This window comes from Lynx rufus, unplaced genomic scaffold (genome assembly GCF_022079265.1).
Source record: "Lynx rufus isolate CCGP_SWC_20201006 ecotype Redwood Valley unplaced genomic scaffold, mLynRuf1.p SCAF_10, whole genome shotgun sequence".
Taxonomy (NCBI): Eukaryota; Metazoa; Chordata; class Mammalia; order Carnivora; family Felidae; genus Lynx; species Lynx rufus.
The window spans coordinates 86956876-86978641 of NW_025814824.1; the positions used below are offsets into that span (position 1 = coordinate 86956876).

Genomic DNA, 21766 nt, shown 5'->3' on the forward strand with positions numbered 1-21766 from the left:
ACTCAGGCAACAACAGATGTTGGCGAGGATGCAGAGAAAGAGGATCTCTTCCGCACTGCTGGTGGGAATGCAAACTGGCGCAGCCACTCTGGAAAACAGTATGGAGGTTCCTCAAAAAACTAAAAATGGAACTACCCTACAATTGTACTACTAAGCATTTATCCAAGGGATACAGGTGTGCTGTTTCGAAGGGACACATGCACCCCCATGTTTATAGCAGCACTCTCGACAATAGCCAAAGGATGGAAAGAGCCCGAATGTCCATCGATGGATGAATGGATAAAGAAGATGCGGTACATATAGACAATGGAGTATTACTCGGCAATCAAAAAGAATGAGATCTTGCCATTTGCAACTACGTGGATGGAACTGGACGGTATTGTGCTAAGTGAAGTTAGTCAGAGAAAGACAAATATCATATGACTTCACTCATACGAGGACTTTGAGATACAAAACAGATGAACATAAGGGAAGGGAAGCAAAATTAATACAAAAACAGGGAGGGGGACAAAACATAAGAGACTCTTAAATATGGAGAACAAACAGAGGGTTACTGGAGGGGTTGTGAGAGGGGGGATGGGCGAAATGGGTAAGGGGCATTAAGGAATCTACTCCTGAAATCATTGTTGCACTATATGATAACTTGAATGGAAATTTAAAAAAATATATTAAACAAAAAAAAATAGTACAACTTAAAACTGAAGTTACAAATCTCATGTTGCTAATATATTTGGCACCGTTTAACAATCACTGTTAAGTTCTAGCCTTTTTTTTTTTAACATTTATTTATTTTTGAGAGACAGAGAGAGGCAGAGTATGAGCGGGGGGCGGGGGGGGCAGAGAGAGAGGGAGACACAGAATTCGAAGCAGGCTGCAGGCTCCAAGCTGTCAGCACAGAGACCGACGCGGGGCCCGAACTTACAAACCGCGAGATCATGACCTGAGCTGAAGTCGGATGTTCAACCGACTGAGCCACTCAGGCGCCCCAGTTCTGGCCTTTCCAAGGTTAAAGACACCTACTGAAGAAAACATTTTACTAATCCCTAAGGGATTTGGGGTGGTTTTCCCAGCCCACTGAGGCTGCATATTGACCGGATAGTTTGGGCATGCCTCAGGGTTTTCCAGTCCCCTGCAATCCCAATGCCCTGACAGGCCACACTGAGTCCTCTTTCATAATCTCTGTGCCAGTATGGACTCCAAATGGGGTGGTGGGACAGCTCATGTATCTGGGTCCCAGTTATCTAATTTCCCCCCCTGAGATTTGCATACACCCTCTGCTGCCCCCCAGATTTCCTCACCGTTGGACTGGATCTAGCTAATCTAAGCCTCACTTGATTTTATTCTGAATTTTCCACATGCAGAAACGTGTATTTTCACATGTCTCCTATCTATCAGGACCACAACTCTTAGATAAGATTAGATTATGTGTGTCTCCTCTGGCTCCAAAGTCTTGGTAGGAAAATCCAACTGGGGACCTACCCAGGGTACAGTTGGGTTGGGCCTAGGTCGGGCCAAGGTCAAAACAGGGAGGCCATGGTTAAAGAAGGAATAAGGGCATAGGTTCTGGAGTCAGACTACCCAGTTCAAATCTTTTTTTTTTTTTTAAGTTTATTTATTTTCGAGAGAGAGAGAGGGTGCATGTGCGAGCAGGGAAGGGGCAGAAAGAGGGAGAATTCCAAGCACGCTCCGCACTGCCAGGACAGAGCCCACTGTGGGGCTTGAACTCCTGAAGGGTGAGATCATGACCTGAGCCGAAGTCAAGAGTTGGACGTTCAACGGACTGAGCCACCCAGGTGCCCCTACCCAGTTCAAATCTTGAGTCTACCCTTGACTGGCTATCTACCCTCTACCCACTTGGTGCCTCAGTTTCCCCATCTGCAAAGTGGGGATTCAATTGCCTGGGAATTTTGGTGTGAGGGTGGGGCCATCTAAGAGGGGTTGGTGGGTGGAAGCTTGGAGTTGCTAAACAGCAAGAAAGGTGACTGCCTGGGGCAGTGAATGTGGCTTGAGTAAGGAGGGGTGGAGCAGACATCTATTCATGGCTCAGCCTGCGACAGGTGCAGGTGACTGCGGTCAGAGAGGCAGGACACATGCGGGTTAAACTGAGGTGGGGAACATCTACCTGCCGCAGAAGTCATGGAGATAGCAGGGTCCTATTGGGACGTAAAGGCTCCCTGCCAGCTTCCTCACCCATAAAACAGGAATAATCATAGTATCTTTCACACTGGGGTGAGCGTGCGAGCAATGGAGATGGTGAATGTGAAAGTCTCAGTGCAGAGCCCGGCTTATCAGAACCCCACAGTAAATGATAGCTGCTGTGGATGAGGGAGTTTGGGGCAAGTTGAGGGCAAAGTACAGGCTAACAGTACCCCACACACACCAGGTGGAATACGTGTGATATTCCTTGGACACTCCTGGCTACCCAAGAACAAAGGGAAAGCGTTTAAGTGCTTGCCACGGTGATGCGGGAAACTAAGGCAAACGAAAAATTAAATTCTCTTACTGCCTACAGCCCATTGACAAGTCCTTGAAACCAGCAGAGTGACCTCCCTCTAGGAGCTCAGTTGCCTCGATGATGACACTTTGCTAGGGGCAAAAGAAAATCTTGGCTTAACATTGTCCTGACCCTCCAGGAACCCGTAAGTCTACTTTAACATATAAAAATTCCTTTGGAAACTTCCTTTAGCTCAAATCCCCCAAGATATATGCAGGCAATCGCGCTCTAAGTGTAACATGCCCCGCTGATATACATCAGAAGGGTCCCATGACTATGGTTTTACTAAACAGTAATAAATGTCGTTTCCCTAGCAACAGCTCAAGGTCCTGCACACCTTGCTTCCAAAATACCTCAGAGACTTATTCCATCCCTAACCCCCTCGCAACCTGAGGGTATATAATCAGTAATCTGTCATGACCCCAGTGCAGACTTTCTGCCCACGGGTCCTTTAATAAAATCACCTTTTTGCACCAAAGATGTCTTCAAGAAGTCTTTCTTGGCTGTCGGCTCCGGACCCCCCTCCACCCTCCACCATCACCCCAAAACTTCATCAGCTGTTATTAATGTCACTGTTCTCTTGCCTTCAAATCAGCAGACCTATTGATCACCAAACATGCCCAGGCCCCAGGCTGGGCACTGGGCACTGGGCCCTGGGAATAATTTACAGTGATGGCACCAGTTTAGCCTTTCTGGAAGGCACTGCGCGCAGCCAGTTTCTTCCTTCTATTGAAGTTATTGGCTGAAGTGTCAAAAGAAAGGCCCAGAGGGGCTGGGGCCTGTCTGAAGAAACAAATCCTGGTCATCCTGGCTCTTAGCCCTGTGAGGTTCAAGAAAATGCGTAGGTGACGAAATGGAGGTGGATCTTCCTTCCAGCAGATTATCGGTCAGATTATGAAGCGAAAGGTCCAAGGTCCCGCTTCCGGACAACACAGGACACCCACCTCCGGTGCAAAGGTCCTCAAGGTGATTCTCATTCACAGGCAATAAAGCCAATCTGGGTGCTGCATCACCACAGAGGGCCTATTGTCCCCTGATAAGTCAGATACTCTTTGACCTGCACTGGCTGTTCCCTTGGCCTCAAAGGCTTCTTCCTCCAGACAGTTTCCTGGCTCCCTGCCTCACCTCCTTCAGCTCTTTATTCAAGTGACCCCTTCTCAGGCTGCCCCTTTAACATCTCCACTTGGTGTTTGGGCCGTCTTGTTAACCGAGGTATTCCCGGGGCTTACCACAGGATCAGGAAACTGGTGGGCACTAAATAAATATTTGTTGAGTGAATTCCGGATAAAGTGGCTGGAACCCAGACCTTGGGGAAAGCTGACCCATCCTAACGGCAACAATGTGCTATGGGCAGGAATAGCCCAAGGCAGGGAGAAGGTCGGAGGCTTCCTGTACCTCTTCCTGTCCCTCTGGGTCTGGAGGAATTAGCACCCACACTTGATGGACAGACAGGGAGAAATGGTCACTCTCTATTACACACGAAAGAAGCAAGTTGTGCCACACTGTCTATTATAATTCCACCTTGTTAAAAAAAACTAACCATTTGGGTTATTCATTTATTCAACACATCGATACTGAATGCATATACAGGTAAGAGAAAAGCGCCTCCTTTCTCTGCACACGCAATAGTTCTGACACCAAATGAGTGGGACTTTCTGGACCAAGCAATTCTTGGTGGGCAAGGACTGGTGTCCTACAGTTTAACTCAATTCTGATACTCACTGCCTGGAGTTAACACCAAACCCACGGGTTCAGGGCTCAGTCCCACAAGACCGGCCCCCACTTTGGGCGCTAACCACGAGTCCCAGGTTGTCACTGGGACTGCAGACCAACTGGCTATACATCGGGAGTTCCCATGACCCCTTCATCAAGTTTGATCGTTTGCTTGAACAGCTCATAGAACTCAGAGAAACAGTTACCTATGTTGACCAGTTTATTGTCAAGGATACGACACTGGAACAGCCAAATGGAAGAGCCGCGCAGGGCCAGGTACGTGGGAAGGGGGCGGAACTTCCATGCCCTCTCTGGGTGCGCCACCCTCCTGGCACCTAGACGTGCTCCCCAACGTGGAAGCTCTCAGAGCCACAACATTTAGGGGTTTTCTGGAGCTCCCGTTCAGTAGGCAAGTGTGGTTGAAATGGGGCTTCTTACAAATGACAAAAGATGTTCCTTTCACTTTTATTACTTAGGAAATTACAACAGTTTTAGGTGCTCTGGCCAGGAGCCGGGGAGGAAGACCCAAATATGTATTCCTTAGGATATCTCAGTATCACAAGAGGTATTCAATTCCTTAAGCACAGAGTTACAAAGCACCTACTGTGTGCCAGGCCTGGGACTAGTTGGTAAGCCGCCACCACAAAAGCAGCGATACCACCAGCAGAGAGGCAGGGTGGTGTCGTGGTTAGGAATGTGTCTTCTGGACAACACATCTGATCCCGGGCTCTGACTCCCTTGCTGGGTGTCCTTGGACATGTCATTTGCCCTCTTCATGCTGCAGTTTCCTCATCTATAAAAGAGGGGTAGCCATAGCGCCTAAACCTCAGGCCTGTTTGAGGATTAAATGAGATCAGGTACGCTCCCGTTCTTAGCCCGGGGCCTGGCACAAAGCATTTGCTCACCTGGCTCATCTTGGCTCATCTCATCCCTGTATGAGATAGGCACCATTGTCACCCCTTCTGCATGACAGGAGAGGAAACCAGGACTCACCCACGTGAAGCTACTGGCCCCTTTCGCATACTGAAGAAAGGGCAGGGCTGGTATCCAAACCCAGGTGGTCAATCCTACAGCACCCCTTGGACCATTTCAGCTTGCAGAGGGAGCATGTTTTGTGTTCCTAAATGAAAAAGAGATACATCCTGTTGTGATGAAGTTTGTGATGAAGATGTTGCTGTGAAGGCATCCGAAAAATGAAATTAGCATTTAAGTCAGTAGATTTACCAGATTACCCTCTGCAGTGTGGGCGGGCCTTACCTAATCAGTTGAAGGACTTCGAAGGAAAAACAAAAAGAAAGTGAGGTCCCCACAGAAGAGGGAATTCTGTTTCCAGACTGTCTGGGGACTTAAGCCGGCAACATCAAGTCTCCCCTGGGCCTTCAGCCTGTTCCTCTACCCTGAAGATTTTGGACTTAACAGGCTCCACAATCACACGAGCAAATTTCTTAAGACAAATCTCTCTCTATATATACACACTTATTGGTTCTCTTTCCCTGAAGAACCTTGACAAACACATATCCCGTCCCAGGAGCCTATGGTGTGTGGCTCTGGAGAATGAAAGAGACAAAGTCCTCATCTCAAAGGACTCCCGAGAGATACTTTTCTCTTTTATAATCGAAGACCAATGACCCAAACTTTGTAAATCCTAGAATGAGACCCAGATATACTTTTTCTTTTTTTAATTTTTATTATATTTTAATGCTTATTTATTTTTGAGAGAGAGACACAGAACCACAAGTGGGGGAGGGGCAGAGAGAGAGGGAGACACAGAACCCGCAGCAGGCTCCAGGCTCCGAGCTGCCAGCACAGAGCCCGACAAGGGGCTTGAACTCACAAACCATGAGATCATGACCTGAGCCGAACTCGGGCGCTTAACCGACTGAGCCACCCAGGGCATCCCCAAATAGACTTCTTATATACAGTGCAATCAAATAAAAAGTTTAAATTCTTACTTGGCTAAGGGAAGGGGAGATGCTTGCTGAAAGCCCTGGAGAGAGGCCCTGGTAGGGACAGCTAGATTCCCTGACCCTGGCTTGCCACCTTCTAGATCCACTGGGGCCCTGAGCCCTCCCCACCACCCCCGGCTGGTACGGAAGGCTGTGAGCGGCTCTAGTCCCTAGCACTCCTACCAAAGAGCTCCTAAGGGAGCGTTGACTAACCACAGCATACCTGCCCCAGTCAATCTGCAGCAGATACGGAGGGAAGCACGGGGAGTTTTCTGGTCACGTGACAATAGTGCTCTGAGGAGCACTGGGCCAGCCCAGGTGAATGTCTTACCACGTGTTGTGGGTCGAATTGTGTCCCTGCAAATCCTCATGTTAAAGTCCGAATCCCCTGGTACCTCAGAACGTGAACGTTTCTGGAAACAGGGTCATTGCAGATGTCATTAGTTAAGAGGAAGTCATATTGAGCACAGCGGGGACCTAATCTGACCAGTGTCCTTAGGAAAGGGGGAAATCTGGACACAAGGTGCGTCCGCAGGGAGAAGGCCGTGTGAACTTGAAAACAGGTATCCGAGTGATGCCTTCTACCGGCCAGGGAACCCAAGATTGCCAGCAAACCAGCAGAAGCCCGGAGAGAAGCTTGGCAGACTCTCCCTCACATCCCCCAGAAGGAACCAGCCCTGCTGGTTGATCTTGGACCCCTAGTCTTCTACATTCAGCCTATTGCAAGACAGTAACTTTCTACCGTTTAAGCCACTTGGTTTGTGGTACCTTATTAGGGCAGCCCTGGTGAGGTAGGCAAACCCTACCACTTGTGGCTGTTCGCTACTCTCTTCTTCAAGTTTACTTATTTTAGGAGGGGGGTGGGCGGGGAGGGACAGAGAGAGGATCCCAAGCAGGCTCCCCAGTGCCAGCGTGGAGCCCGATGCGGGGCTCAAACTCACGAGCCGTGAGATCACGACCTGAGCTGAAATCAAGAGCTGAACACGTAACCGACTGAGCCCCACGTTGGCTACTGTCTTCTTAAATGGCCCTCAAGTAGCCATCACTTTGGCTCCTGATGACTCAGAGGATGGCGATGCCCAGCTGGCTCCTGGGGGGCCCTGTTTGTACAGCTCTGGTATCAGATTCTTTAGGCGCTTGCTGAAATGCAGATTTCCGGGCCCTGCTCCAGACCCACTGAGTTAGAATCCGAGGGCTAGGGCTGGAATCTGGATTCTCAAAGATCTCTCCGGCTGATCCTTTTGCCAATGGACTTTTTTTTTTTTTTTTAAACAGTTGTTTGCAGAAAAATTGAGATGACATACAGAGAATTCCCATATACTCAACACGGACTCTGCCGTATTATTGCACTATTTAACACTTTACGTTAGTATATTTGTTACAATTAACGAACCAATACTGAGACATTACTATATAGTAGCTAGTGTCCAGAAATTACTTAGATTTCCTTTATTTTTACCTGAAGTCCTCTTTTTCTGTTCCAGGATCTCTATGGGAGACAGACATCTGGTTGTCATGTCTCCTTAGGTTCTTCTTGGCTATGGTGGTTTCTCAGACTTCACTACTTTTGATGACCTTGGTAAGTTTTTTTTTTTTTTTTTTAATGTTTACTTACTTTTGAGAGAGCATATGTGGGGGAAGGGCAGAGAGAGTGGCGGGGGACAGAGGATCCGAAGCAGGCTCTGTGCCGTCAGCATGGAGCCCCGTGCGGGGCTTGAACTCACGAGCCATGAGATCACGACCTGAGCCGAAGGTGGTGGCCCAACCGAGCCACCCAGGTGCCCTGATGACCTTGATGATTTTGAGGAGTCCTGGTCAGGTATTTCGTAGGATGCCTCGCTGCCAGAATCTGTCCCATGTCCTCAGAAGACTGCAGCCATGGGTTATTGGGAGGAAGACCACAGAGGTGAAGGGGCATTTTCATCACCTCACATCAAGAGGACATACAGGCAATGGCAACAACTTTATCACTGTCGCTGTTGACCTTGGTCACCTGGCCAAGGTGGTTGTCCAGCTCCCAGCTGATTATCGCCCCAGATAAACAAGAGGTGATGGAGAGAAGGCCCCTGACTCTGTGACAGCTCTCTTAGGTCACCGTTCCGAAGAAAGCAGCCACGGCAGGCGGATGGCTGGATGGCTCGCACACACAGCGCTGGTCTTACCCACGGCGAGCACCTCACCATGACTTCATGTGTAACAACCCCACAAGACAGGCAGAACCATTATTCTCATGTTACAGGTCAAGGAGCTGCTCTTTGAGGCCCCACAGCCAGCAGCCCGCAGAGCCTCACCTGCCTGGCACCATGCCGAGGCTTGCGCTGCCCCCGTGGGAAGGTGAGGACGCCAAGGTGGCTGGGGTCTCCTCTCCCAGGGTGACAGCAGGGACAGGAGACATGCAGTGTTTCCCTTTGGGGCCCAGACTGGAACCTTAGCCAGAGGCCAGCTTGCTCCTTCTACCCCAAATGTGAGTGGGAAATATCTATATGGATAGATAGAGGTTAAAAGAGAGCCAGACCAAAAAACAAAACAAAACAAAAACAAAACAAAAACCCTGTTCACAAGGGATCAAGGTGTCCAAAGCCTAGAAAGAAACCAAATTGGCAGGAAAAAAAGGCTACAAAAATCAGTTTTTGGTAATTTTCCTGACAGTATTAGAATAGAGCCTTTTTTAGATTTAACTTTTTTTAAGTTTATTTATCGGGGTGCCTGGGGTGGCTCAGTGGGTTAGGTATCTGCCTCTTCATCTCAGCTCAGATCATGATCTCACAGTTTGTAAGATCGAGTCCCACGTCAGGCTCTGTGCTCAAAGTGCGGAGCCTGCTTGGGATTCTCACTCCCTCTCTCTCTCTCCCTCAAAATAAACTTTTTTGAGGGAGAGAGCATGGGAGCGTGCACAAGCATGCACACACAAGTGTGTGGTGGGGGAAGGGGCAGAGAGAGGAGAGAGAGAATCCCAAGCAGCTCTGCACTGTCAGCACGAGCCCGATGCGGGGTTGGAACTCACAAACCGTGAGATCATGACCTGAGCAGAGATCAGGAATTGGAAGAGCCACCCAGGCACCCTAATTTTATTTTTTTAAACTTATCTCTATACCGTGGGGCTGGAACTCACAACCCTGAGATCAAGAGTTGCATGTTCTGGGACCCTGGGTGGCTCAGTCAGTTAAGCGTCCGCCTTTGGCCTAGGTCATGATCTCGCTGGTCCCGAGTTCTAGCCCTGCATCGGGCTCTGTGCTAACAGCTCAGAGCCTGGAGTCTGTTTCAGATTCTGTGTCTCCCTCTCTCTCTCTGCTCCTCCCCCACTCACACTCTGTCTCTCTCTCTCTCAAAAATAAACATTAAAAAAAATAATAAAAAAAATTTAAAAAGTTGCCTGTTCTACTGACTGAGCCAGCCAGTCGCCCTTAGAATAGAGAACCTTTTGACCCTATATACACCTTGTCTACTTATACAGTCCCTTGCTGATGGAGGATAGTGACATTTCCTATTTGCTACTATTACAATGCAGCTATGACCATCTATGTACCTACAATTTTCTGCAATCAGAGTAAGAAGACAGATTCCTGAAACTGTAACCACTGAGTCTCAGGGCAGGAGTGTTCTTAGTGTTGACACATACTACCAAGTATTCCTAAAAGGTTACACAGTTGTGCATTCCTACCAATAGCACAGATTGCCCATTTTCTCACATCACCAATACTGGATATTCTCTTTTTATTGTTTTGAAAGGCAAGGAGAAGGCATATCATTTTCATCTGTAAATCTTTCATTATTAGAGAGATTGAGCATCATTTCTGGTTTACTGGCCACTTGTATTTCTTTCCATACATACATATACATATATATATATGTAGAAAATATACGTATATAGAACATATATATATTATATATATACACACACACACACACACACACACACACACACAATTCATGCCATTGGCCCAATTTTCTTGTCTCTTTCTTTTTTATAAGAGCTCTTTATACATTATGGCTATTCATTCTTAAACACATTGCAAGTATTTTTATCAGTCTGTCATTTGTTTATCACCTTTTCCTTCACAAAGTTCTTCCTCTTCAACTGTTTCAAGTCTGTGGATCCTTTTTCTTACAGCTTCGGAGTTTTATGTCACATGTAGAAAAGCTTCCCCCTACTCTTGCTTTCTGCACAGTTATCAGTGGCAGCTCAGGAACAACTCTTGTCTTTTCCATCCAGTGCCCCACCAGTGGCCTGGCCCTTCAATGCCCAGCACCATTCTCCAGCCTTGAGGCAGAGCTCAGCCCCCTGGAGTCCCAGGACCAGCTAGGGTTGGGGCGCTGCCGGGGTGCCCAGGCCTGGCCTCAAGCTCTTCTCCAGTTCCACTGCCACCCGGGGAGCTGTGGCCTGGATGGCATTCTGGATGCTGTGTATATCCCACTGGGTCCTCAGGAGGGCGTCGTCCAGGGTGAAGAAGCCGTCACGGGTACGCCGCACTTGGGAGCAGACAGCAGTGGTCTTCAGCTCCAGGCCGATCTCGTGCACCAACTTTCGCAGTTGCTTCTGTGTCTCGTGCATGCACTGTACCTCTGCCAGGGGTACATAACAACAGATCCCACGGATGGGAGCACAGCCTCTGGTGTCTGCTGATCTAGATCCACACCCTGTGATACCTCCTGGCTGGGTGATAACCCTAGCAAAGTATCTTAGTTCTCCAGGGCTCTGCCATTCCAAGTGTAGCCCAAGGGCCAGCCCTGAAAGCTTGTTAGACCTGCAGAATCTTAGGCCCCACCCAAACCTGCAGAGTCAGAAGTTGCCTTTAAAGAAGACACGCACCCCCCCCCCCACCAGAGCTCTCTCTCTCTCTCTCTCTCTCTAAATGAATAAATAAACTTCAAAACGGGGCGGGGGGGGGGGGGGTGGGCACCTGAGTAGTTCAGTCAATTAAGCTCCGGACTCTTGATTTCTTGATTTCGACTCAGGTCAGGTCATGATCTCACCAATGAGATGAAGCCCCACATCGGGCTCCGTGCTGAGCGGAGCGTGGAGCCTGCTTGAGATTCTCTCTCCCTGCTCTCTACCCCCTCCCCAGCTCATGCTCTCTCAAAATAAATCAATAAACTTAAAAAAAAAAAAAAAAAAGACCCCCCCCAGGTGATTTGTGGGCAGGTTAATGTTCCAGAAATGCTGCTCTAAGACTCCGTATGTTCATCTATAAAATGGGTGGTCGTGAGGAGTCTGAGAGATAATCTCCATAAGGTGCTTAGTACTGGGAGAGCCCTGGTCGGTACTCAAGGCAAGGAGTCCTGGTTAGTAAGACAGAGAGAAGGAGGTGGGCAGGACTGGGGAGGTGAGGGTGCCGTCCGCTGGCTTACTGAAACCTGAAACGCTGCGAACATCCGGGAATGAGCTGCTGAGTATAACTTGCTCGCTAAAAGCTGGCTCTAAAGGGTGACTTGGCAGCGGATAGGACAGCATTCGATCCGTGTGCCGTGTGACTTGGCCAGGTCCAACCCCGTGCGGAGAAGGACGCTGGTCCTGGCGCCTTAGCCAGCAGAGACTGGGGCTGCCACGTGCCAGCCTCTGTAAACCCACGAGCCCCATCTCACTGCTCCAACTTCCCGGGGGAGCCTACCTAAGAGGAACTCCGGAGGCGCAAAGTGGAGGCATCGAATGCCCGTTATCAGCATCGGGGACTTGTTCATGGGCCGGATCAAGCCTCTCACGGCCATGTCGTAGGCCTCCTGGGTCTGCAGGTCGAGGTTGGAGTACCTGGGGATGAGAAGGGGACTGGCGTGGAGTGGGGAGCTGGGCAGACTGTTTGCCCCCGGCCCTGCCCCCTCTCACGAAAGAGCTTTTCTGAAGCTCTTCATTCTCTTCCCATCTTCCCTGCCCTTCCAGTCACCTTTTTGTCTGTCCCCTCCAATCTTTAGATACAGGCTCTGCCCTCCTCTGCACACACCCCCCAGCTTCCAGTCATGCACATGCTGCCTGCTCCCACCCCCTGGCTCTGCATCATATCATGTGGGTTCCTGGCTTCCTTCTCCACTAAATCATATATTCCCACTGAGGCCAGCCGGGGTCTCTTGTTCCCCCTTGGTCTCCCCAGGGGCTGGCCTGGCACAGAGAAACACTTCTGCGTGCTGTGGAAGGAAGGGCTGCTTCAAGTCTGCTTTCGGGCTCCAAAGAGATGCATGGAATCTGCCCCAGGGTGGGCGGAGACTACAGGGAGCCCAGTGGGCATTTCTTGCTCTTCCAGCACCTCCTCAAGGGCCCCTTTCAGGAAAGTGTGGGTTGGGCTCCACTTACATCACCAGGGCCTTCTGATGGGAACCTTGGATCAGGGCCAGGATCCGGTCCAGTTTCTCTCTGGTCACGTGGTCTGGAAAAGCCAGGGGGGATGGTCAGCACACAGGTGCCTGCTGAGGACAGGTGAACTCCCTCCCCCCAAACCAGCCCTGTCCTTAGAACCTGGAGGGTGTCCCAGAGCACCCTCTGTCCCAGAGTTCCCATCTAGAGGATTGAGAGTCCTTTGAGAATCTTGTGAAAGCCCAGAACCCTCTTCTTACAAAGTTATATCTGAACTCAGCATTGTGAGGACATTTTCAAGGGGCTCATACACTCCAAGTTTCTTCTGGGCGCGCCTGGGTGGCTCAGCCAGTTAAGCGTCCGACTTCAGTTCAGGTCATGATTTCATGGTTCACAAGTTCGAGCCCGCACTGGGCTCTATGCTCACAGCTCAGAGCCTGGAGCCTGATTCGGATTCTGTGTCTCCCTCTCTCTCTGTCCCGCCCTTGCTCGTGCTCTGTCTCTCTCTCTCTCTCTCAAAAATAAATAAACATTTAAAAAAAAGTTTCTTCTGGAAATGAGATTTATCCAATATTCTAAGCCAGGTCCCCTGAACCCCAATCTAGGGTTGCTTGTGCCAGGGACCCTGGGAGGGAGAGCACCATCTGTCTCAACGCAGAAACAGATGGCAAGAAGAGGGAGGGGCTCTGCCTGCTGGACCCACTGAGTGACAAGGGCAGGCAGCTGCCAAGCCTGGGGACGCTCACGAACTGCTAGAAGGCTGATCCTGGGACCCAGCTGGGCAGGTGCCAACTTCTGACTCCAAAGGCCAGAGCTCTGGGCACAGGTGTGGTAACCAAAGGCTTTCCAGCTTGGAAGGGACTAAGCCTTTTATTCCTTCTGTCTGGCTTTATTCACCCTGTTGCCTTACCTGAAATGCACCCACCACTGCTTCCTTCCCCCTCATTTATAGCCTAGTTCAAATGTAGCCTCCTCCACGAAGACTTCCTGGAGCCTGTCACTTTTTTTTTTTTTTTTGAAGGAGAGACAGAGCATGAGTGGGGGAGGAGCAGAGAGAGAGAGAGAGAGACATAGAATTTGAAGCAGGCTCCAGGCTCTAAGCTGTCAGCACAAAGCCCGATGCGGGGCTCGAACTCACGAACTGTGAGATCATGACCTGAGCCGAAGTAGGACACTTAACCGACTGAGCCACCCAGGCGCCCCTGGAGCCTGTCATTTCTTTCTCCTGGCTCCTGCCACTCTGCACCTGGGTCTCTTTCCCAGCATTAATTTGCTCTGTTTTTAACTTTTTTTTTTTTTTTTCATTTTGAGAGAGAGAGAGAGAGAGAGAGAGCACAAGTGGGTGGAGGAAGAGGGAAAGGGAGAGGGAGAGGGAGAGAGAGAGAGAGAGAGAATCTCTAGCAGGCAGGCTCCACACTCAGCACAGAGCCTGACACAGAGCTCAATCCCATGATGCTGGGATCATGACCTGAGCTGAAATCAAGAGTGGGGTGCTTTAAAAAAAAAAAAGAAAGAAAGAAAGAAAAGAAAAAAAGGGCGCCTGGGTGTGTCAGTCAGTTAAGCATCCAACTTCGGCTTAGGTCGTGATTTCACGGTTTGTGAGTTCAAGCCACGCGTTGGGCTCTGTGCTGACAGCTGAGTCTGGAGCCCGCTTCAGATTCTGTGGTGTTTCCCTCCCTTTCTGCCCTTCCCCCACTCGTGCTCTGTCTTTGTCTCTCAAAAATGAATAAATGTTATAAAAAACTTTTAAATCTTCATTAAGAAATTTACAATAAATTGGGAATGCAAGCTGGTGCAGCCACTCTGGAAAACAGTATGGAGGTTCCTTAAAAAAACTAAAAACAGAACTACCCTACGACCCAGCAACTGCACTACTAGGCATTTATCCACGGGATACAGGTGTGCTGTTTTGAAGGGACACATGCACCCCAACGCTTACAGCAGCACTATCGACAGCAGCCAAAGTATGGAAAGAGCCCAACGTCCATCGATGGATGAATGGACAAAGAAGATGTGGTCTATGTAGACAATGGAGTATTACTCGGCCATCAAAAAGAATGAAATCTTGCCATTTGCAACTGCGTGGATGGAACTGGAGAGTATTATGCTAAGTGAAGTCAGTCAGAGAAAGACAAACATCATATGACTTCACTCATACGAGGACTTTAACAGACAAAACAGATGAACATAAGGGAAGGGAAGCAAAAATGATATAAAAACAGGGAGGGGGACAAAGCAGAAGAGACTCATAAATATGGAGAACAAGCTGACGGTGACGGGAGGGGTTGTGGGAGGGGGGATGGACTAAATGGGTAAGGGGCACCACAGAATCTATTCCTGAAATCATTGTTGCACTATATGCTAATCTGGATGTAAATTTAAAAAAAAAGAAGAAGAAATTTGCAATAATTTTTTAAGTTTATTTATTTTTTGAGAGAGTGAGAGAGAGAGAGAGAGAGAGAGAGCACGTACACATGCACAAACATGCAGGGGTAGAGTCCCAAGCAGGCTCTGCACCATCAGTGCAGAACCCGACGCAAGGCTCAATCTCATGAACCACGACACGAGATCATGACCAAAGTTGGACGCTTAACCAACTGACCACCCAGGTGCCCTTCTTCTTTAAGAAATTTAGATTAGGGGGCACCTGGGTGGCTCAGGGCATGATCTCATGGTTCACAAGTTCAAGCCCCACATCAGGCTCTCTGTCAGCACAGAGCCTGCTTCGGATCCTCTGTCCTCTCCCCTCTTTCTGCCCCTCCCCCACTTATGCATACTCTCTCTCTCTCTCTCTCAAAAATAAATACACATCAAAAACGAAAAACAGAAATTTAGATTAGCATTAACAAACACCTCCCCTCTCCTCCAAATTCTGCCTTCCTCTCTCCCAGAAGTGTCAACTTGCTAGTTATCTTTAGATGTGTTTTGTATGCTGATACACCCACATGTACAGACATAATCGTGTTACTTTGCCACATGTTTCTAATCCTCTCCAGGTGACGTGGTGGTGTGCGTTTGCTCTCCCTGCCGGACTGTGAGTTCACTGAGACTGGGGACCCCATCTGACTCATCATACATCCTCTCCCCACCCCCGGTACCTAGCACGTGGCTGGTGCTCAAAAAACATCCATTAAATAAGAAATGAATTAGATCTACAGAAAATGTCAGAACACAGGGAGAGTAAGAAGCAAAGAATGAGCCATCCCATCCAGCCATCCATCAGCCCCCATCCAAGCAGCCAACCCTCCAACCATCCATCCATCCAACCAATAAGCACCTCCCACGTTCCAGGCTCTGCGCTGTGTAACCACAGGAGTGGAATGACACAGTCCCTGTTCTCACGGGTAACAGTGTAATGGGAAGGCAGATATTAAATAATCATGAATCATTAGTCGATTATTGTTCTGAGAGTCCACCTCATTCATCTGGGGGTTAGAGGAGCTTCCCTGGGGAGGTGACATTTATGCCAGGTGGGGAAGCAAAAGGGGAACACATGGCACTTGTTTATGGAAGACAGAATCATGTGCCCAAAGCCCTCTAACAGCCAGACTGAACTTAGTGTGTTGGGAGTCACCGAGGGAGGCTGAATGGCCTGCACGGGGAATGGGGGGCGTCGTAAGAACCAAGGGACAGCAAATGCAAAGGCAGCCACAGCTGCTCCTCCCTCTGCCCTGGGTTCCTGCGGGCTCTCACCATATGTTGACTTCTCCACCAGCCGTCCGTCTTCACAGAAGTCATCTGTGGCTTTGCCCAGGAGGCCACGCACCGTGTAATCCTGCAGGGACAGGGAGGGGAAGATATGGTCAGTGTCCCTGCTCTCCCTCAGCACTGAGGAAGGAAGTGAGCCAACAGCTCAAACCCCCAACCTGCTAGAGAGGCCACAGGTGGGGGGGTCCTCAGGTCTCCCCTCAGGGAGCACAGGCACTCAGAGACCCCCAGCCACCTCACTGCCCCTCTCGGGAAGGGCACCAGACTTTTCTATGACTGCAAAGGACAATGACGACCCTACTATGACCACCTCATGCCTGCATAACTCTCCTCTCCAGACAAACCTGACAACTTATCATGCTGGGCCCTTCCCAGTGCACCCTGCTGGCTTCTCCCCACCACTCCAAATACAATCTGTGCATCTTCCTCTGTCACAGAGATGATGGCAACAGTGACAATAATTTATTGACTGTGCTAAGTGCCTGTGCTAAGTACATTGCATGCAGTTACTAATTTAAACTTCAGAGTAACCCTATAGAGGAGGTACTATTATCTCTCCCATTACAGACTTGAGGAAGGGGCGATACACAGATATTAAGCAATCCACCCAGGGACCCAGAGCTGGCAGAGGAGTAGAAGCTGTTTTTGTGTGTTTTTTGTTTTGTTAATGTTTTTATTTATTTTTGAGAGAGAGAGAGAGAGACAGAGACAGAGACAGAGTACAAGCTGGGGAGGGACACAGAGAGAGGGAGACACAGAATCTGAAACAGGCTCCAGGCTCTGAGCTATCAGCACAGAGCCCGATGCAGGGCTCGAACTCATGAACCGTGAGATCATGACCTGAGCTGAAGTCAGATGCTTAACTGACTGAGCCACCCAGGTACCCCTGTGTTTTGCTTTTTAATGTTTATTTATTTTTGAGATAGAGAGAGTGGGAGAGGGGAAGGACACAGAGAAAGGGAGAGAGAGAATCCCAAACAGACTCTGGGCTGCAGCACAGAGACTGACACGGGGCTCCAACTCACAAACCATGAGATCATGACCTGAGCCGAAATCAAGAGTTGGACGCTTAACCAGACACCTTGAAGCTAGTTTTGAACTGAAGCCATTTGGCTCCAAAAACTGCTCTTAACCACTAAAAATGTAGGCTCTCTGACATGGCACCTCTGTCCCCATTCATGGTGCCAGACTCCATGGCCCCAGTCCAGACACAAACTCCTTGAGGTCTAGGCAGCGACATCCACTTCTCAGTCTTGAGGACGGAACGGAGTGGTGTCATGATTGGGCTCTGGTGTCAGACAGATCCAGGTTCAAATCCCAGCTCTGTTCCTTACAGGCTGCACGACCCTGGGCAAGTGACATCCCCTCTCAATGCCTCAGTTCTCTCATCTGTAAGGTGGGTTAACACTAGATCCCACTTTTTGGGGAAGTTGTGAGGCATCCACAAGGGAGTCCACAGGGGTCCACGTGCAGCGGTCGGCACAGAGCAGCCCGCACGCAGTAATGCCTATAGCCGTTGCTGTGTTATCCTTATCCCCCAGCACACGGCCATAAAACAATGCCTGCTGATGGCCGGGCCCTTTCCCCCACAGAATCCTCTCGGCTTCAGATTCCCACCAGTGACTCCCAGGGAAAGGACCAGGGGCTAAATGAGTTGTCCCCAGCACCCCCATACCTTGGTGAGGTGAGCATTGTACATGTCGGTGAGGAGGCTGCGTCCATGTCCCACGCCAAGCACTGAAAGACAGCAAGGCTGATCTCACACCTGGCTCCCCCTTCCCTGGGACCCCCAACCCTTACAGCCACCACCAGAATACTCCCACCTTCAATGCTACTAAAGCCAGCGGGGGGGGGGGGGGGGGGGGGGGCAAGGACAGCACAAGTAAGCTCTTCTGCGTAGATATGCAAATGCAGATTTCAGGGCCCACCCATACATACTGACTCTGACTGCTGGAGGGGAGGGGCCTAGGATCCTTAGTAAGCTCGCCAGGGGATTCTGATGTGCTCAAAAGAGACCACTGGCCCAGTCACACAGACCTGCACTCAAATGTGGGATGGCTCTAAGCATGTCCTTTAACCTACTTGGGCCTCAAGCTCCCCATCAGCAAACTGGGGATAAAAATGCCATCTGATCCCTGCGGGTGTTGTGAAGGTTGAGGCAATGCACAGGAAGAAATCAGCACAAAGGAAGGGCCCAATAAAGGGGCACTGTGACCACTCCCTGCCTTTTTCTGGCTGTTTCTCCCTCTGGCTGAAGGAGAAAATGACCCTCCATTCACTCCTGGAGAGGGAGCATGAGATCATGTCTGCCTGCCTGTGCCCCAGGAAGTTAGACAAGGGGACTGTGACTATCGTGCATGGAGGATGTGGCCACCGCCTGACCCCGGGGGCACAGATGGCTCATGACTCAGGGCTTTGTGTGTCCAGCTCCAGCGACATTCAGACCCTGGCCAATGGGGCCAGTCACGCGCTTGGCTACCCCCCACAAGTGATGACCATTTTCCCTCCCTGGACGAGGGGCATTCACTAGCCACGTGACCCAGACCAAGTCACCTAAGTTCCTGGAGCCTTCTTTTCTTCATAAAATCATAAAATATCTACCTAATAAGGTTGTAGTCAGGAATATATGTGCACAAAGGGCTTTGTACCACATGTCACATACAGGAATCACTTGATAAAGGTGGGCAATTGTGACATCCCCTCCCCCCCACCCCCCACTAGCCCTTCCAGCAGCTGATCAGACTTGGGGCAGAAATCAGGGGAGGAGGGCAATGGTGAGAAATGGCTGTCAGGCTGGAAGTAAGCCGGGTTCCTGGCAGCTCCCCAGTTCTCCCCCAGGCTCACCACATCACCTACCAAGCACCCCAGACGCCTGGGCATCCAGCCGGTGTCCCACGCCAACCTTCAAGCTGGTGAATGCTGGTCCACAGACTGGAAAGAAACAAACAAGGACCCTTTCCTCAATGAATCCAGCTTCCAGGATGACTTTGGCCTGCATGGTGACCTCATTCCTAGAATGTAGCTTCATGGAGCCCAAACCAGGATGGGGGTGGACTCTCGGGCTTCCCTACCATGGATTCTGGGGCCTAGAACCACTTCTTCAGTTCCCTGGGCCCAGAAAAAGGGCTTGTTACTCTGTCTCTCATCGCTCCCCCAGTAAGAGGCTTTGAGTGGACTGGGCATAACACTGGGACTCGAGTTTCCTACTCAGCTGCTGCAGAAGGAGACTCCTGGCCACCCCAGGGAGAAAATGGACATGGTAAGTTCCTGAAGGCAGGGCATGGGTTCCTAATTCTACCCCCAGAGAACCTAGGTGCTCAGGAAATACCTAGTGAAAGAATGAATGACTCATCAAAAATACATACATTAAAATAAGTGGTTTTTTGTATATCAATTCTATCTCAATAATGCTGTTAAAGAAAAAAAAAAAAAAAAAAAGACCGTACACAGGAAATGAGTTAGAAGCATATACCTTTCTATAGATCAAGAGGTGTCTAAGGGAAGGATACAGGATGGTTAAGTGCCTACTGAATTCAGGCTATGTTACTTAATGTCAACACTGAGCCTCAGTTTCCTCATTTGAAAAATGAGAACAGGACCCACCTCATAGGATTGTGGTGAAGATTCTATGAGATGGTATTTGGTAAAAGCTTAACACAGTATCTAGTACAGAGAGGATCCTCAGTACATCATACTTGTTATTGTTACACTTTAGAGTCACTAAATATCACTGTCAAAGGGATTTTAATGGTTTCTGGACAAGCCCCTCAATCTTTCTAATCTCATCTAGTGACAGAGAGCTCATTATAAAACCAGTTCCATTCTTGGGCAGCTCTGTTGACTAAAAAAGTCACTCTTTCCCAAGAGTCCGAAACTCCCTCCTTAGGACTTCTACCTGAGGGTGTCAATTGCCATCTGGAGTCCCAGAATAATTAAAAGGGGTCAGCAAACTACAGTCTACAGGCTATATCCCCAAACTTGGTTTTTTTAATGGCCCATGAGCTAAATTTCTTTTTTCTTTTTTAAATGGTTCAAAAAAATCAAAAGAATAATATTTTGTGACATAGGAAAATTATATGAAACTCAAATGTCACTTTTCACAAATAAAGTTGCATTGGAACACAGCCAGGCTCATTGCTTTGCATACTGCCTACAGGTTCTTTTTTTTTTTTTTTTAACGTTTTATTTTATTTTTTGAGAGAGAGAGAGACAGAGCACGAACAGGGGAGGGGCAGAGAGAGAGGGAGACAGAATCTAAAGCAGGCTCAAGGCTCTACGCTGTTAGCACAGAGCCTGATGCAGGACTTGAACCCATGAACAGGAGATCATGACCTGAGCCGAAGTCTGACTGATGCTCAACGGACTGAGCCACCTGGGCGTCCCATCTACAGGTTCTTTTGCACTACAATGGCAGAGTTGAGCCTGCAAAGCTTAAAATATTTACTATCTGGCTCTTTTCAGGAAAACTGGCCAATCCCTGGTCAAATATGTCATCCCTGCTGTGGCCCTTCAAGGATCCGGGACAGGAATCTAAGCACTGACTGGGACACGGACTCTGGGCAGAGATTACCTGAGGAGTGACACCCAGGCCCTGGCCTGAAGGTGCCTTACCCAGAGGATGGTTGGTGAGAGAAGGCACACTGGTGGCTGTGAGGGTAAGCGCCTTCTCTTCGCTGCCTTCCATGGGGCCCAGCAGGAACCGAACACGCTGTTCAGGGGCAGGAGGCTTCCCAGCATTGACACCTGAGTACACAAAGGTAAAGGCTATCTGGTCAGTTCTGTCTGAACACATGGGGAAGGTGGAACAGGGAAGAATGGAGATGTAGAAGAGAAAGCCCACGATGTAGCAAATAGCAGCAGTTAAGACACAGACTTGGGAAGGTGGGTGGGGAACTGGTGAAATAGGTACTGGGAAATAAAGAGTACACTTATCATGATGAGCACTGAGTAATGCATAAAATTGTTAAATCACTATATTGTCAAATCACTATATTGTACACCTGAAACCAATTTAATACTGTATGTTAACTATACTGGAATTATAATAAAAACAACTTAAAAATATAAACATAAAGAGAAAAGGCAAAAAAAGAGAAAGAAACAGACTTGGGTTCAAATTCTGATTCTACTACTCATGACAACGAACACTGAGTCTGTTTACCCATCTGAACGCGGGGGGAAAGCGAGGAGTAAGGGAGTGTAAAAAACCAGCGATTTGGAAAGCGATCTGCCCGGGGAACTGGGTCACATGACTTTATTTTGCCTGAAGGATGAGAAGCGGAGATGGATTCCCGGGAGAACCGGAGCGGGGTTGTGGGTCCGGTTCGAGGCACTCACCCTTCAGAAGCTGCAGCTCCACGGTGTCCCGCAGGTGCTTCCATTTCAGCCCCGGGGGCTTGTAGACCGCGAAGAGCCCATGCAGCCGCGCCAGCGCCAGGCGGCGGGACCCCATTCCCCTAGGCCCACGGCGCGGGTTAGTGGACTAGCGGGACCCCAACGGAAGTGCCGTACTGTCCCGTTCCCAAATGTGTCCTGACCCTGGGCGCCGCCATGTTTCGCAGCCGGAAGAGGTTCGTTCTTATTGGCCTCGGGGAAAACGCGCAGTGGGGAGGGAAGTAGGGG

At 49.4% G+C, this 21766-nt stretch overlaps 1 protein-coding gene across 1 annotated transcript; it reads right to left on the reverse strand.

Moving 5' to 3' along the window:
• Positions 1 to 10061: 10061 nt before the first annotated feature.
• On the reverse strand, positions 10062 to 21695 carry TRUB2 (TruB pseudouridine synthase family member 2). The gene is given in 9 exon segments (XM_047070198.1): positions 10062 to 10473; positions 10475 to 10716; positions 11763 to 11899; positions 12437 to 12509; positions 16130 to 16211; positions 17820 to 17881; positions 19001 to 19075; positions 20756 to 20887; positions 21482 to 21695. Coding segments are annotated over 9 exon segments (1002 nt in total). The 5' UTR covers positions 21597 to 21695; the 3' UTR covers positions 10062 to 10389.
• Positions 21696 to 21766: the final 71 nt, after the last annotated feature.